Here is a 17,054-nt window from a genome sequence, read left to right as displayed (position 1 = left end):
AAAAAAAATGTTGATTGTTATGAAAGAAAATGATGTAGTATATTTGTATTTGTTTGTTTTACTGAAGGAGTGGCAGTAGATAAGAATGGATTAATCTATTTTGTTGATGGGACTATGATCAGGAAAGTGGACCAAAATGGAATAATATCAACATTACTTGGTTCAAATGATCTGACTTCAGCGCGACCACTAACATGTGATACCAGCATGCATATCAGTCAGGTACTTTTAATGAAGATCTCTTTGTTCTTTTGATATAAGCTATTTTCCTTTGAAGCAGCCTGTGCAGTTTATACAATAACAGGACCAGCATCTTCTTTGCTCAGTCCACTGATGAAAAAATAGGTACAGGTCTAATCTGTTCATTTACATGGTCTTTCCAACAAATAAAACTCCTGGCAGGAGACAGGGGGAAAAAGAGTTAGGTTTTTGTGGTATGAAATTTCCTTCTACTTGCAGTAAAGGGCTAGTTTGTTTATGCCTTATGCCTATGAATTCTCCACAATGAAAAAGCAAGACAATAAACTATGTGATAAGATATTGATAGTTATACTCATAACTTTGGTCACTCCTTAAAATAGAAATTACTGCCTGCAGTCTTAAGCATATTTATCATTAGTACATTGTGTTGAATTCAGTAACCCTGTGAATGAACTTCAGTTAAATTGTTTATTAGTTAATTCTGCAAAATCAATGTATATCATCAAAGTGAAACAGTTATAAAAGCATAAAAGCCAAGATTATATACCTTGCATCATTTTAGATAAATTAAGAACAAATATCTGCAAGATGGATTGTAAAAAAGATTGTACATGTATTAATAAATATATTAGAAAGCTACAGGCCCTCAAATATACTTAGTACAAACATTTATTCATTATTCTAGTGTGCTATGTGCACACTATTTATTTATTTCTTTGCTTGCTTGCTTCTTTGCTGTTCTGTTGTAGGTCAAAAGCTAATGTAAAAATCAGAACTGTGTACCTGAAAGCAATTTAACAGACAAAAATCAAGAAAGACTATCAACCTTAATAAATCAAAACCTATTCTTGTCTATGCATAGCTCAGATGCAGCACCTCCTAATAGGAACTGTGTTTGTGATGGCACAATATTTTGCAACTTTCCCAGAGATTTTGCTAGACTGATCTTTTAATAAAAGGCTCACAATCTCTGGTATATTTTTAAATATTGTCTTTTTTCTCTAGAGTTCTAGAATTCTTCCTTTGCACTGCTGGGAGTGTAGGGAGACAAGCTCCATTAGTATTGTGTGGGAGTCAGACCTGAAGGCCCATTTGTTTCCACAGAAACGACCATTTAAACAAATCTAACATTAACTTTATTAATTATAAGTTTAAATTGTTTAATTCATTCATACATACAAGTTCAGTCTTTAAAATCAAGTTGCAATGTTTCCAGACCATTTATTTTTTTATTCTAAGCCTAATTTTTTTCACCTAAGTTCAGTAATTTAAATTGTTGTATAACTTAACACCATGCTCTGTAATTCTGTGTAATTAAAAAAAAACAGACAAGTATTTCAAAAGTAGTAGCTAGAACTCTTTTAAATTTCATTCAGAAAATTAATTTGGCTAAAGCCAGGTTAACTAATCTGTTAATAAATTGTTCTTGCTTTGATAAGGTGCGTCTGGAGTGGCCAACAGATTTAGCTATCAACCCAATGGATAATTCCATATATGTGCTGGACAACAACGTAGTGCTCCAAATTACAGAAAATCGACAAGTCCGTATAGCTGCTGGAAGGCCAATGCATTGCCAGGTTCCTGGAGTGGAATATACAGTGGGAAAACATGCAGTGCAGACTACCTTAGAATCAGCCACAGCTATTGCTGTATCTTATAATGGGGTGCTTTACATTACAGAAACAGATGAAAAAAAGATAAACAGAATAAGACAAGTAACAACTGATGGAGAGATCTCGTTAGTTGCTGGAATACCTTCTGAATGTGATTGCAAAAATGATGTTAACTGTGACTGTTACCAAAATGGTGACGGCTATGCTAAAGATGCCAAACTCAGTGCCCCTTCTTCCTTAGCTGTATCACCTGATGGAACATTGTACATTGCAGATCTTGGAAATATTCGAATAAGAGCTGTATCAAAGAACAAACCATTGCTGAATTCCATGAATTTTTATGAAGTTGCCTCTCCGACTGATCAAGAGCTCTATATCTTTGATGTCAATGGCACTCATCAGTACACAATGAGTTTAGTTACAGGAGACTATTTGTACAATTTTAGCTACAGTAATGATAATGATATTACTGCAGTAACTGACAGCAATGGAAATACCCTTCGTATTAGGCGTGACCCCAATCGTATGCCAGTAAGGGTGGTATCTCCTGACAATCAAGTCATCTGGTTAACCATAGGAACAAATGGTTGCTTAAAAAATATGATAGCACAAGGACAGGAGCTAGTCTTGTTTACATATCATGGCAACAGTGGACTCCTCGCAACTAGAAGTGATGAGATTGGATGGACAACATTTTTTGAGTAAGTATAAGGTTAATGTATGCCATTTTGGAGCCTGTAGAGGTTGATGTAATTGAGATCTGATGTATATTAATAAGTCTGATTAAGCAGTTGTTAGAAGAGGAATTGTGCACACAAAGTAGAATACACAATAGTTTTTGTCTCTTGAAACATTAATCTGAATTAATTATACTAAATAAAGGTTTTATTCCAATTTAAATTAGTTACATTTTCACAGCAATATACTTTTAGGCAAGCAAACTACAGATAATACGTGTAGGGAGGTTCATTATGGTAAACAAGGTAAATGTTTCTCTTTTATTTTCTTAATCTTAACACATCAAGGTATAGACATTGACAAATTAAAATGTGGCCAATCTGAGAGCACAGTATTTTCAGTATTTACTATAAACTGTTTGGGATTATTGAAATCACCAGAAGTCTTAAAACATAGCTTAACATAGTTAAACATAGTTTAACCCAAAGTTAAATATATATTTTCCTAACAAGGTTCTTCATCATCCTTCAAATTATTTTTGCGTGTTTTTAATGAGGTAGATTTATAGCAGTATACTTCATACACAGAATAGTTTTCTGATGGAAGAACCATTTGAGTTGCCTAGCCTGATTATAAACAATCTGCGATCAGTTTGGTAGATATCTGTTTCCCTGATAAAAAATCCAGGGTGATGCTGTAAACAAAGCTGCTAGCCAAGCTAGGTCAGCCAGTCCCATTAGTCTGATATAGAAAAGCAGCTAACCAGTCTTAAGTTATTTTTGTCAGGTGTTGCAATAAAGTACTCTGGGATAGAAAGTATGAAGATAAGCTTTGTTGTTTTCTGTACTGTGTTGAGCAGCTGTCCATAATTGTTTGCACTGGTTCCAAGAATGTTGCTTTCCTCAGCAAAATGTCATTGTCTGCTTCTTTCTCAACTGTTCTATACATTTTCTTATGAAAAGCAATTCAGATTATTAAGAACCCTGCTGGATTGAATCCCAAATCCATCTAATCCAGCATGGATTAATTCATGTATTGTTTCCATTTATAGCTAGCCAGACACCGCCTAGGAAACACACAGATTCTGAATGGAACAACAACTCTTTCTGTGCACCTCACACAAGTGCTGTGACTTATAACTGACAATGGCTGGCAGAAGATCGGTGCATCAAGATAATAATATTTCAAGGCAGCAGTATAAACCTGAACTTGAAGCAGTATAATAGACATAAACCTAAATTTCCAATGTATACTTGATGAAAAGTAATAAGTGGAGTAAATTATATTTAAACATTGCTAGATAGCAACAAAAAAGATACAAGAATGGAAGCTGGTTTTTAGGCTGATATAGGATAGGATGTGAAAGAAGAACATGTAATAGAATTAAAACATTCAAAAGACAATAGAAGTTTAAAAAAATACAAGAATCTAAACGAGGACAGAAGAAGGATGTGCTGTGATCATAAAGATATGGAATTAGGTGAGTGGAAAAATTAAACAGCCCTTTTAAATGGATTAGGGCACCAAATGGGCACTAGTGGAGATGTCCAGAAGCATATTGCCAACCCTATGTTAATTTAAAGAAATTCTTCTGCTCTTTCCTTTCCAGTATAGCCCTCTACAAGCATCCCAAAGTTCTCTGTTCTTGTCCTAACAATATGGCTTATATGGGAAAGAAATGAATGGGAATCATTTCTTCTATGCACTTTACTACCCAATGCAGGCTGAGTCATGTAACCGTTCCTTACATACAACATCCCCTATTATTCAAAATGACCATCTGATGCTTCAGATAAACTTTTGTAGGTGTGATAATGGGAAATTTATCTTGGGATCTGAATATAGCTTTTCTTTTGTTAAGAGAAACCATCCAGAAATTCACATTATTCAGACACGTAGCTTCTTTCCAGAAAACAACTGAAGTATGATTCTATTATGTAAATCAGTTGTGTCCTTCCAATAAGGATGTATGAGGATTGGCATTTTTAAAAAATGCATCCAGTCAACCACCTTTTTAAATAATATGAAATCTTAATATTTTTGTTATAAAAAGATGTATTCTGAATTGTTATATTCCAGCAGCTGAATATAAAATTAAGTCAAAATGCATGGAATGGTACATATTGACCAAAATGAAAATAAAAAACAAGGTAAATATTGCTTTGATCCTACTTAAAAATTCAAGTAATTAAACCATAATCTGTCTTATTTTTACCATTTTCTTTTAAAAAGTATATGTTGCCCAATCCATTTGTGGCTCTTGGCAGCTTATAAACATTGATATAAAAGCCAAAGTAAAAAGCCATTAAAGCCCACTTAAGAAGGCCTTAAAAATAATAACGAACTTTTGGAGGATCTCACTAAAATATGTTAAGTCCTTCCAGAACTATAACAAGGAATGTGGCTGTCTCAATTCCAACAGCAGTAGAAAAAGCAGAATTAGCAAAAAGTATGGTGTAAGCTATATAGGAATCAGCAGTCTTTCAAGTAACTTGGGCCCAAGTTACATAAAGTTTTATACACCCTACTAAGCACATTGACTTGGGCTCATGAAGCACTTGTTAACTGGTGCAGCTGGTTCCTTTTTTCCTAGAAGTACCATTCATCATCTACATTATTGCATTATGGAGCAATTGCAGTTTCCAAACTGTTTTATAGTGCCAACTCAAAAAGAGCATTTTCCAAATTCTACTCCTGCAGAATGAGCATACCTAGTTTATCAGGCAATGATAATAAAAGGCCTGCTTTGCCGCTAACATAATGTAGCTTTCAGTACCAGTCCTAAGAGGACCTAGAAAGTGCACATCTGATCCTTATGAAGTCTAGCCCTCAGAAAGGGAAACATATCTTGTATAAATTCTGGTTTGGCTTGTTCTTCCACATTTAGCCCTTTATAGCTTAGTGACATTCAGAGGACCTCTAAACATCCAAACCCAAGTTCATAGGAAAGGAGAAGTATAGAGGAATATACAGGAAGCTTCAGCCATGCTAACTTGGTGTAAATTATTCCAAATCAGGATGCAGGGCTACTTCAGAAGAGTTTTTGATCTCCTCAAAGACCATCATCTCTTGCTTGAAGGTCTGCTGTCTCGGTGTCTTTTTTTTTTTTTTTTTACTTTCAGTCTGATCCCACCAGCACTGTTGGAGGAATATAATTTTGTCATTGTCTAAGTTTGGAGAGGAAGGAGATGGCACCTGTGCTGGAGCCTTGCTATTTGGGACCCTGATGGAGAGGCACACAGAGAATTGTGCCCATGTTCAAATTATAGCTGCAGTTTAGACTTGCCAGATGAATGCACAGAAGTTGTGGAGAGCCACAAGCAGAGTAAACAGGACACAAATAAATTGGAAAGAGTCTGTATGCATGGATTTCCCTTTACACAGTTAAACTAAACATGCATTAGTCCCATTAAAGGCTTATTCACGTTTTATTTCCAGGGAAAAATCTTAAGCTGCAGGAAGTCCTTCCCATGGCAAGAAAAGGTTCAACCCTTTCATTAAACATGCTGTCTTACTGATTATACTATTTCAGCAACAGGGAGATCCATAGTAAAATACACGATAACTAAGTTATTTTCTTCCAACAGTGGGGTTAGAGTAAGCATGGCTGAAACTCTTATTATGTTGAGTTTTCTGTCCTCAGCAGTAACATCTGAACTCACCTTTAGATTAGTTAACTGAGATGCAGAAGGCCCTCAGAATTCTATTTCCTGTAATGGATGAGTTCTGTTGGGAAGTGGGGTTGGTATTCTGAAATAAGGAATTCCTGGCAGACAATTCAGGCTCTCCCTTAATATGGTCCCTATTGACTATATTAGCTCCAAAGATTTCTTGTTCACCAAAAACTATCACTTAACTTTATTGCTAAGAATCTAGATAAAAATTTCAAGAACTAAACACAAATGCTATTGCATTTTGTTCTGGAGTTCTCTACTGCAATATTGAGATATGAAATACAATAGTCCTTGAACTATGTTATCTTTAAACCTTAATAAGCTGTTTCTAAAATCACTGGATCTTTTATCCATAAACTTTTTACACTTGCTCTAGAAATGATGCATACACTGTTATAAAGACCCTGTTGTAAATGCAGACGAGTTGGTTTTTGGTTTTTGTTTGTTTTGTTTTTTGGCATGTAGAAATCTCCAGGGTGTCATAATGACAGAGTAGTGACACTGTTGTGGGTATAATCCACAGAACCATCCCTTTCGATATATCACCGTAACCTGCCAAAGGGAATTCAATTGAAAGGCCTCAGGGCTTTAAATGTACGTTTGCCTCTATCTGAGATAGTGTGGATCTTTTTCCCCCATTATCCAGGGCACATTTTGAATATTTCAGTTTTATCTCATTTCATAGTTCAAAAATGTTGGAGAAACTGTAAAAGTATCATCTGTGTAGTAGTAAACACACTTAGTATTCTTGATTAATAAAGAATGCTATGAGAGTTTTGCATTTGATTGCTAATTTTCAGCAGCTTGACAGTAAATAAAGTTTCCAGCACCTATATTGAAAATAAAAAGAGCCACTTTGGTGTAGCGGTTAAAGCATCAGCCTAGAAACATGGAGACTGTGACTTTTAGTCCTGTCGTAGGCACAAAGTCAACTGGGTGACCTTGGGCCAGTCATTCTTTCACAGCCCTAGGAAGGAGGCAATGGCAAACGACTTCTGAAAAACCTTTCAAAAAAACTCAGGGACTTGTCCAGGCAGTCACAAAAAACTGACTGGAAGGAACCAAGAAAAACCCCTGAAAATAATAGCTATACTTCACTAGCTCTCAGGCAATGAATGCAAGAATAGCACTGTTGGATTTTGTGAGGCAGTAGCCATCTCATGTGCCCACTCTTTCCAGATACAATGAGACAAGATATTATCACAATAGGCAAGGAAGTAGGTAATGTTGGTGGAAAGTTCACCCCTAAAATTTCATATTAGAATATTTGCCATTTAGGATAACTTATTACATCAACATACACCATGTGATTGCAAATGAGTATTTAAAATATGCAGATGTGAAAAATTAACAAGTAGCTATTAGAATGTAAGATGATTATTCATATCATGTTTTGTCTTGGCATGTTCGGATGCAGTTAGGTCTTCATACAGTAGAATCTATTTTACGTCCCAAATCATTGTTCAGGTTCATTTGGTTGTATTCCTTTGGCTGCATTCATACAACACATTTAGCCTAGTTTATTAACTAACTCATTTTATTGGGTTTGCACAATAAATTAAACCATATACGAACCACATGGGTGGGTTCAGGATAAAAACTGACCAAGCTTAGCAAGTTTACATGAATGCAGCAGCCCAAATTTTGTAACATATCTGCATGTTATGTAACACAGCTGAGTGTCTATAAAGGATCATAATGACCAGTGGAAGGATGAAAATAAGAAATGATTCTTTTTGCCACAGAAATATTTTTGACCCTATCAGAATCAGTATCTTTGTTCAGGTTATATATATAGTATAATTCAGTGATAAAGCTTTTTCCTGAATTCTACTAGACCAAAGGTGGGAGCACTAGCTTACCAGGCCTGATCCCAAAGGCAGACAGAGTCAGATTTGATTAGCACTTGGATGGGTGAAGCTGGATTGGGTCATTGAAAGAACACTGCAGAACAAGATGAGGGTAAACCATTTCTGTTTTGCTGCCAAAATAAATGTCAGGAATGTGGTCCAGGAGTCACCAAGAGTTGAGTTTGACTCAAGGGCTTTCTATCCTATAAAAATAAATATAATTATCAATTAGCAAGTAAATATTATTTCCATTGTGTTTGCAAAGGCTATATAGGTAGTCCTCAATTAACAACCACAATTGGGACCAGAATGCAGTTGTAAAGCGAGATGTCAAGTGACCGCATCACTTAGAGACTGCAATCCAGGCAATTCCCCTTGCTGTTGTTAAGTGAATTTTATCAGCCAAGGACTCACCCCAATCCAAGGCATTCCAGGCTTGGTCCCTCCCAGCCCTGAGCCTCAGTAAAGTAAGGGACTGGCTCCAACTCCCCCCACGTGCCTATCTCCTCCCTTGTCCTTTTGGGTGCCCTGCACCCTGCCTTGTGGAGTGGCAAGCAGACCCAGAACTGCATGGCAAACAGAGTTGAAGTGCCCCTGCGATCATAAGTGTGGTCAGGCTGCCAAGTGCCCGAATTTTGATCATGTGACTACAGGGGCACTTCAACTCCCCCCACCCACCTATCTCCCCCCATTTCTGCCCTTTTGGCTCCCTGCTGCCTTGTGCTCCACCCCAGCTGGCCTTCGCTGCCATCTTCTTGCTCTTGCTGCTGACAAGGTGTGCCCAGCCTAGCTGCTGGGCCCTATGGGGCTGGCTTCACAGGGTTGTAATTTCTGGCATAGGTCATAAGTCTACTTTTTCAGCATTGTTGTAATTTCAAACAGTTGCTGAACAAATGGTCATTAAGCAAGGACTATCTGTATATCCTGATGTGGTAACTATATTGTTACAGGTACAATCGGTGCCAGATATTCCAAAGGTAGAGATCTTGTGCCCACTTACTAAAAAATCCACACTGGACCTCAGAATTCTTAACAACCACCAGCAAACTCTAACAAAAGCATTTGAGAGTAGAAGTAATATAGATGCAAATGCTCTTAGAAGAAGCTGAATATATAGACATTATTATATGGATTATAGGACTGAATCGGCCTTAGTCACCTCTATTGTGAGAAAGACATTGAATGCAATACTATTTATCTTCCTCTGTTTTCTACCCATTTTGGTAATGTTGATCACAGTATCCTTTTAGACTGATTGTGCCTTTGGAATCTGAGATAGTGATTTCATTCTTAGCTTCAGGGCTAAATTCCAGAGATAGCATTGGTTGAGTATAATTTGGCCTCATGGCAATTCTGCAAGCTTCCATTCTGCCCTGGGCTGTTTAGTATCTGCCTAAAACCATTAGATGATTTGAAGTGAGGTATCATTAGTATGCTGATGATACTCAGTACTGTTATTCCTTATTATCTGAGCCAGGAGAGACTGTACATCCATTTGACCAGCAGTTGATTGCAGAGATAAACTGGTGAAGGATTAGTGAGCTAGTTTAATCTGAAGTGTATGTATATATTGTGGTTATTTATTTATTAAGCAAATTTATATAGCCACCCATCTCACTGAAGTGACTCTGGGCAGTGTACAACAATTAAATAAAAAGACAGATATAAAAACAACAGAAAAAATATAAAACCACATTAATAAATACCATAAAAACCAAAATGACAAACCATAGGGGAAGGGAGAATAAAAATGGCCCCCTCAGCAATGGAGTCATCTCCAGTTCCCTGGGAGCCCCAAGCCTGATCACATAACCAGGTCTTGAGGGCCTTTTGGAATAGCAAAAGGGATGGCACTAATCTCATCTTGGGTGGGAGGCTCTTCCATAAGGTGGGCACCACAGCAGAGAAGGCACGCCTCCTAGGACCCACCAAATGCAGGTCCCTAGCATGGTTTCTCTGCAAGATCTGATGGGGCAGGCTGATGTAACCAGGAGAGGCAGTCCCTCAAATAGCCTGGTCCCATTCCATGAAGGGCTTTAAAGGTTAAAACCAGTATCTTGAATTGGACCCGGAAGCAAACTGGCAACCAGTGCAGCTCGCTGAACAGAGGTTAGGTGATTCTGAATGAGGTTGCATTTAAAAATCAGATGCATAGAATTAGAATCTCCTTAGAGTCATTTTTATTATTGAGATTTCCATGACTTAAAGAGTTCCTTTTCCCAATTCTAGCCAATTTGCCAGTTACAACCATTTTTGCACAGGAATACCCTGTGGCCCATGTGCTGGAAAACTCAAGATTGGATATTGGAGTGGGTTTTATGTGGTGATACTTTTAAACCTCACCCCAACCTGAGTTTATTCTGCGTATTCAAAATTATACAGCTAATTTGTTGAAGAGTTACCTACAGTGAACATACTCTCTGCCTGTTAGAATGGAAATATACTGATTGCCAGTTTGCTATAAAGCCAAGTTCTAAGTGGTTTTGTTGACATCTAAAGCCCTGCATGGGCCAGGATACGATTTAGTTGATGGATGTCCTCCTCTCCATACCAGTTGGGAACTCAAGACCCAACAAAAATGTCGTCTTCATGGTATTGTCTTTGCCAGTGATTTGTTACGTATCAATCCATAACACAGCATTTTCTAAAGAGACAGTAACTTCTTCCATGATTCTGTGCCTTGTAAACATTTCACACTAGCTGAAAACCATTAATTGAATTGATGCTGCTGAATAACTTGTTATTCTTGCTGTCTTGCTTTTAAAGTCTTGTAATTTTATGGTTTAAGAAATTCTAAAGTTACGGTTTTAATCCCATTTGTGCCTCCTCTTTAAGGTTGCGGCAGCTATAATGAAAAGCTGGTAATAGATCTTATAAATGAACATCCCTTTATGCTGACTTTAATTACAACAAATGGAAACATTGTGTCCATGCAATAAGTAGTAGATAGTAGATACACACAAACACACACACACACACCCCTACATACTGAATTATCTTTGAAGTTTTTTGTTGTAGCCTTTCCAAACACAAAAAATACGAAAGATATTGTCAGTCCCTTAAAATCTTTTGTCTATCATTTTGCCTACAAATATACAGCCACACTAGGAAAAGAATTAGAAAGCCCTGTCTCATTCCCAAAATATAAAGTTACAATAATACAATTCTTCAGAGTGCCTAATAAAATTTAACATATATTTAGAACATTTCAAGTATTCACATAAACTCTGGAAGGAACTCTTGGCTCTTGGCGTGTAAGAGTGTAAATGTTGTTATCTAGAGAAAGGAGGAGACATCGTTATTTTCAAAATCAACTAAGTGAAGTGAATTTCAAAAAGTACCTTTAAAAACTGCTTATTAAAGTATTCCTGGAAATTTATTGTGCTTGACATATTTTGAGGAAAACAATGTAACCCCCGAATGAGAGGAAATGGTGAGATGGGACATTTTATTTCCCAGAAGTAAAAAATGAAATGAAATGAAGTGAAGCAAAATATCTTTTTGCTGATGTTGTAGCTTTGCAGTTGCACCCAATCCAATTCAGGAATAAACCAATGACATATACATTGAAAGATTAATCTAAAAGAGCAGATGTGATTATTTAATCACTATTGCTTTGAGACATCATCACTTTGGAAGCCAGTTCGTACTTTTTAACAGCATTATAAGGTTTCTTAATTAAGTTTGTTAATGTGTTGTGGGGTAAATGTAGAAAATTAAAAAATAAATAGGTTACTTAGATAACTTAGGGCTGGAGAACCCAAGTTCTCTTTTCTTTTCTTTTCTTTTCTTTTCTTTTCTTTTCTTTTCTTTTCTTTTCTTTTCTTTTCTTTTCTTTTCTTAGGTTAACAGAAAGCTATTTCTACACTTAACTAAGTCAGTGAATATTTTAACCAATTTTTTTTTAATTTGCCCTGTTAATCATGCAAAATAAATGCATATTTCCACTTAATAACTGTGAGAAGCAGGATATTTTGTTTGATACATAATTAAAGTCCCTTATATTTAGTTCTTTTGTTTAATTCTGCCTCCTAAAAATAAAAATGTCACTATATGCCAAATAACTATGAACCTATGGAAAATTTGATATGTTTATCTGTCAAATACCTAGACAGATGCCCCGAAGATTCTCTACTGATAAGTTAATTAAGTTCAGCTGAAATTTCAATTTTCAATTGAAAAGCAAGGTGGAATTTGTTCATCAAATAACTAGACAATTGTAATAGCTTTATTCATCCTGTTGTCCTGTTATACTATACCAGAACATCCATTTCATATCTACTGTTTTAAATATCTGTTAACATTCATCAACAGTGTATAAATGTATTTCAGTCTTACCTCATTATCTAATTTACCTCTGTAATTTTCACATGTTTTTGGAGGGCAAGTATGTAGCTTAAAATTTATTTTGCAGAAATATCTATACACAGAATATTGTAGTTCTGATTATGTACTGCTTGGTTCTAGACATGTTTACAAGATTTTCTCTAGAGCCATAGGTCTAACTTTGGTTAAATATTATAGTTCAGTAGACTGTCCATCAATTCAAAAAGGAATTCCTAGATGAGAATAAAATTTAGAAAAATTGAGTAAAATTAGAACAAGATTTTAAGCTGGGTAGGATAGCAATGCCTTCAACCAGAATAGAAAAGTAATAATATCAAGGAATTGGCCACTTAAAAGGCACATAGATATGAAGAAAGGCAGAAATGGCTTAGACAGAGAAGAATATGAAGAGGCAGCACAGAGACAACCAAGAAGCAACTGCTATACATGAAGTGGCTTTTAATGGGAAATTCCTTTGTGCTTTTTTTGTCTAGTATAAAATCTGTGAAGTACAGAAAGAACAAGATAGCAGTGTTGTCATTTTGTAGGACTGAATGGGGTTGATGCGCAGTCAGAGGAATTGCCCTTTAGGAAGGTAGATCATGTGTTTTCTCTGTTGCTTGGCATGTTAGAGCCATTTCATGTCCAGCACTATAAATCTTATCCCTGATTGGTCTTAACCTCAACAGATTGCTTCTTGCAGTGAAGTTCCTTAACCTACACATTTCAGTTAATTATTTAATTGACAGTTATATTGCTGCTTCTGTGTACAAGTATTAGGAATTGGCAATAATCCTATACTGCAGTTTTCTAGTCCTCCAGCTCTATTATATTTAAGTAAACAAGGGTAGGTACCAGTAGAAAACTGTTTTCTCTCTAGCTACAAGTGGTATTTTATAGATACTGTTTGCATTTATTTTACAGAGAAATAAAATAACTAATAAGCATGGCATAGCCAAGATAACCCATTTTAACCTGGTTGTGAATTGTACTAGATTAAGTTGTGAAACCTTTTAGAATGGTCTATCCAGATCCAGTTGTGAAATTAATGAAATTTACAGCTTGTCCCTTAGAATGTGCAATTAATAACAAAATCAAAGGAAAGATAACTTCTTAATTTTTTTTTAAATTGTGCATCCAACATTTCAAAGAACTTCCACAGAGGCTATTGGTGTGGTCCGTCATTCATTACAGAATTTCAGTTAAATTAATAGCCACAAATTGTTTGCAAAGAAAAAGAAGTATAGCTATAAACCTATGCAGGGAAAAATGCAGCAGAATAACAGAGTCATCTGTGGGTGAGCTGTCAATCTAATCTTGAATTTGGAGTAGCAGGCAACACTTACATAGTCCATATATGACTGAGTATGTCAGGTGTCCTGAATATGCATACAGAACACTATGTAGCCCTTTGTCTGCTGCTTTTAAGTAGAAGGTAAGGTGAATTGTATCATCCTCCTACTTGAAAATGTAGGGTCGATGATGAGAATAAAAGAACACAGTGCTAAAGTACGTATTTCTACATAGACCCTGACCCCCAAAATAAGCATGTGCTTGATATCAGCCTGCCTATCCTCTTTTTTTTAACCTTGTATTTATATAAGGCTAGCTTTACTGAAGTATTCTATTTAGGACAAAGAATTAATTACTTGAAGATCACTGCAGACCGAAGTGGGAGCTTTTCCCAATACACAGCTTTAAATGATGCAAATCCCTTAACTGCTAAAAACTGTCTTGAACTAGAGATTTTAGGGGGGAAAGCCTTGCTCTAATTTGCAAATGATCAGACTTATCTTAACTAAAATTTGTTAGAAATATTATTAGATACTGAAAATAAATGTATGAAATTATACACAAAAGAAGGTGATCAGTTCTACAACAGAGTGTTGTTTCCCCTATTTCTGGATTTCAAGATATGCATATTATTGCTTTATGTAAGTTATACACAAAAAAGGAGATTTATTATGTCAGTCTGGTTCTAGGAATACTCAGTACAAAAATCACTCAGGAAATACACACACACACACACACACACACACACACACAGAGTATTATGGTATTGTGGTAGACATACCGTGAAGGAAAAGGAGATTAAATAAGCAGTGAGCAGGAGCATTCTGTACTGAAATATTTTGTTACAAGTCCCACTTGTTCCTTGTATATTAATAATTTTACCTTTTTCCATTCAATTTTTTGTTCCTAGTGTATATATTATGATAGCACTACAGTATTGGTGCTTCTAGTACAGCTTATTGTTGTATAATTAAGAATGTGGTGCTGTTAGGAATGTACATGAACAAGTGGGACTTGTTCGCTCTCTTCATAGAAAGATAAGGCCCATGCTAAATTTAAAAAAAACACTCAAGAGAACAGATACAGCATTTATATAAAAATGAACTAAATCTACCCTTATTATAGAAAGTGAGTTTGGAACATGAAGCAGTTTATCCCCACTAAACCTATTCCTTTTAAAATAGCAAATTAGATTGCAGTAGGATTTGGTCACACTTCGAACAGTCATATGCAGGACTAGATAGCCATTTGTTTTTTTCTTCCACCAAGGGTTCTGTATGTTAAAAAAGCTTTCAATAACTTCAAAGCTTGTTTAAATTCTTCATTTCTTCATTGTGCATAATTCAGGCACAAAACCCCAAAATTCCTCAACAGTGTTACCAGGAGAGATTTCCAGTTGATTTTAATCAGTGAGAAAAAACAATTCTTGCTTCTGATGGTTTTATTTATTTGTTGGTTGGTTGCTTGGTTTATTGTTTTAGCTATGACAGTGAAGGCAGATTGACCAATGTCACCTTTCCAACTGGAGTGGTCACTAACCTACACGGAGAAATGGAAAGGGCCATTACTGTCGACATTGAATCATCTAGCAGAGAGGATGATGTTAGCATCACTTCAAACCTATCCTCAATTGATTCTTTCTATACAATGGTCCAAGGTACGTCAGCAGAATTAAATGAAACAATATTTCTTAAAGAGACAAATGAATTAAAGCAAAAAACAATATTATATTTATTACAACTTGTGATTAAGAATAGCCTGAAAGGGAAGTTAGCTGTATTTAGTATAGTATAGGGTTAAAGCCTTAATCTTCTATACTATACATACCTATTTAGAAGAAAATTCCACAAACTTCAGTACTGTAGGACTTAGGCTACAACCCTATGCTTGTGTCCCTAATTTCTATGACTACACTTTCATTGGTTGGGGATACAATCTGCAAGTGAAGCTTTAAAAAAATATTTAGTCACATTGATTAAAAATCTTCATATACTTTTCATTTCTGAAATGAATCTGAAGATGCATATAGATGTAAAAGATAATGCTTCTTACAGCATATATTTGGCATACATCAGAATGTGGATCAAGAAGTCATCTAAATAGTAAAGCTGAGATGCCATACAGCAAAATTAAACGATTCAGTTGCATTAAAAAACAAGCGTTTGTTGGCTTGGTTTCTGTCATGAATACTTTTGTATGAAAAGTCATGGTATAGAAATACATATTTGTTTTGGTTTCATTTCAGATCAGTTAAGAAATAGCTACCAGATTGGATATGATGGGTCGCTCAGAATCATCTATGCCAGTGGCCTGGATACACACTACCAAACAGAACCACATGTTTTAGCAGGTACAGCCAATCCAACTGTAGCAAAAAGAAATATGACTCTTCCTGGAGAAAATGGACAGAATTTAGTAGAGTGGAGATTTCGAAAAGAGCAAGCACAAGGCAAAGTCAATGTGTTTGGCCGAAAGCTCAGAGTAAGTGACATTTCTAATGCATTTTTAGTTTAAGATGAATAGTACAGAAGTCATAGTGACAGCTTTCAGTGCTTCAAATGTACTTTTTTTTTTTTAGCAAGTCTTCTGAGACCAATAAGATAAAAGGAAAATGGAATAGTCCTTGCTAATATAATTTGAAATTAGGTAATGCCTCAGAAGGGAATATCTTCATTCAGCTGCTCATATTGCTCTATGTATTTCCAGATTTGTTCATAAGACTTGTAATCCTCAGTTAGTTTTACTGCATTAATTACCATTCACATTACACACTAAATATGCAATTTTTCCTATGCAATCCTATATTTTTCTGCAGATACATGGATTGATCATTTTAGATGAGACTCATTAACAGTATTTAGGTTAACCTTAAATATTAAGCCATAGTCATCAACTGTATAGTTTATTTTTTTTAAAAAAAGAAGTTTATAATCCTAGATGTATTTCATTTCACTGAATGTATAGTATGTCCTAATTGGTGAAATGTGTGGTGCGTGTGTGTGTGTGTGTGGGAGAGAGAGAGAGAGAGAATGTTGGTTTGTAAGCTAGTGCCTAGACTAGAGATACTAGCTTTCATACAAAAGCATGCTTGGGGAAAAATTGGGCTTTAGTTGTGCTTGTAGCATACTATTGGAAATCTTTGGTGTATGAAAACTGATCTGTACTGTCCCTACTATTAGCAAGGGATCCTCCATATGGCATAGGTGTGATTAAGACTAGTAACCTAACCAACACCATCTCTATCTCACTAAAACATTCTATGGAAAAGCCTCAATTTACAAAAACCATGATAGGCAGCAGAGGTCAATATCCATGAGTTCATCTGTGACAGCCATGGCATATGGAAGATTGCAACCTGGAACCTAAAAATGTAAATAGAAAAAACATGAATTAAGAAATGAAATGAAATGAAATGAAAT

The 17,054-nt window shown here is 35.7% G+C and overlaps 1 protein-coding gene across 13 annotated transcripts in view; it reads left to right on the top strand.

Moving 5' to 3' along the window:
- The window catches only part of TENM3 (teneurin transmembrane protein 3), a 470,513-nt gene that overhangs the window by 435,767 nt on the left and 17,692 nt on the right, over positions 1-17,054 (top strand). For all 13 annotated transcript variants that reach the window (XM_088131934.1, XM_088131955.1, XM_088131950.1 and 10 more), the window contains 4 exons: positions 68-222; positions 1,641-2,515; positions 15,117-15,292; positions 15,881-16,116. In XM_088131934.1, the coding sequence (XP_087988060.1) occupies positions 68-222; positions 1,641-2,515; positions 15,117-15,292; positions 15,881-16,116 (1,442 nt within the window). The remainder of the gene's footprint in view (positions 1-67; positions 223-1,640; positions 2,516-15,116; positions 15,293-15,880; positions 16,117-17,054) is intronic.

This window comes from Python bivittatus, unplaced genomic scaffold, assembly GCF_059951505.1.
Source record: "Python bivittatus isolate LINGU-HERP-01145 unplaced genomic scaffold, Pbiv_v1 ctg000070_np1212, whole genome shotgun sequence".
NCBI classification, from domain to species: domain Eukaryota; kingdom Metazoa; phylum Chordata; class Lepidosauria; order Squamata; family Pythonidae; genus Python; species Python bivittatus.
This window is presented reverse-complemented; position numbering and strand designations above follow the sequence as displayed.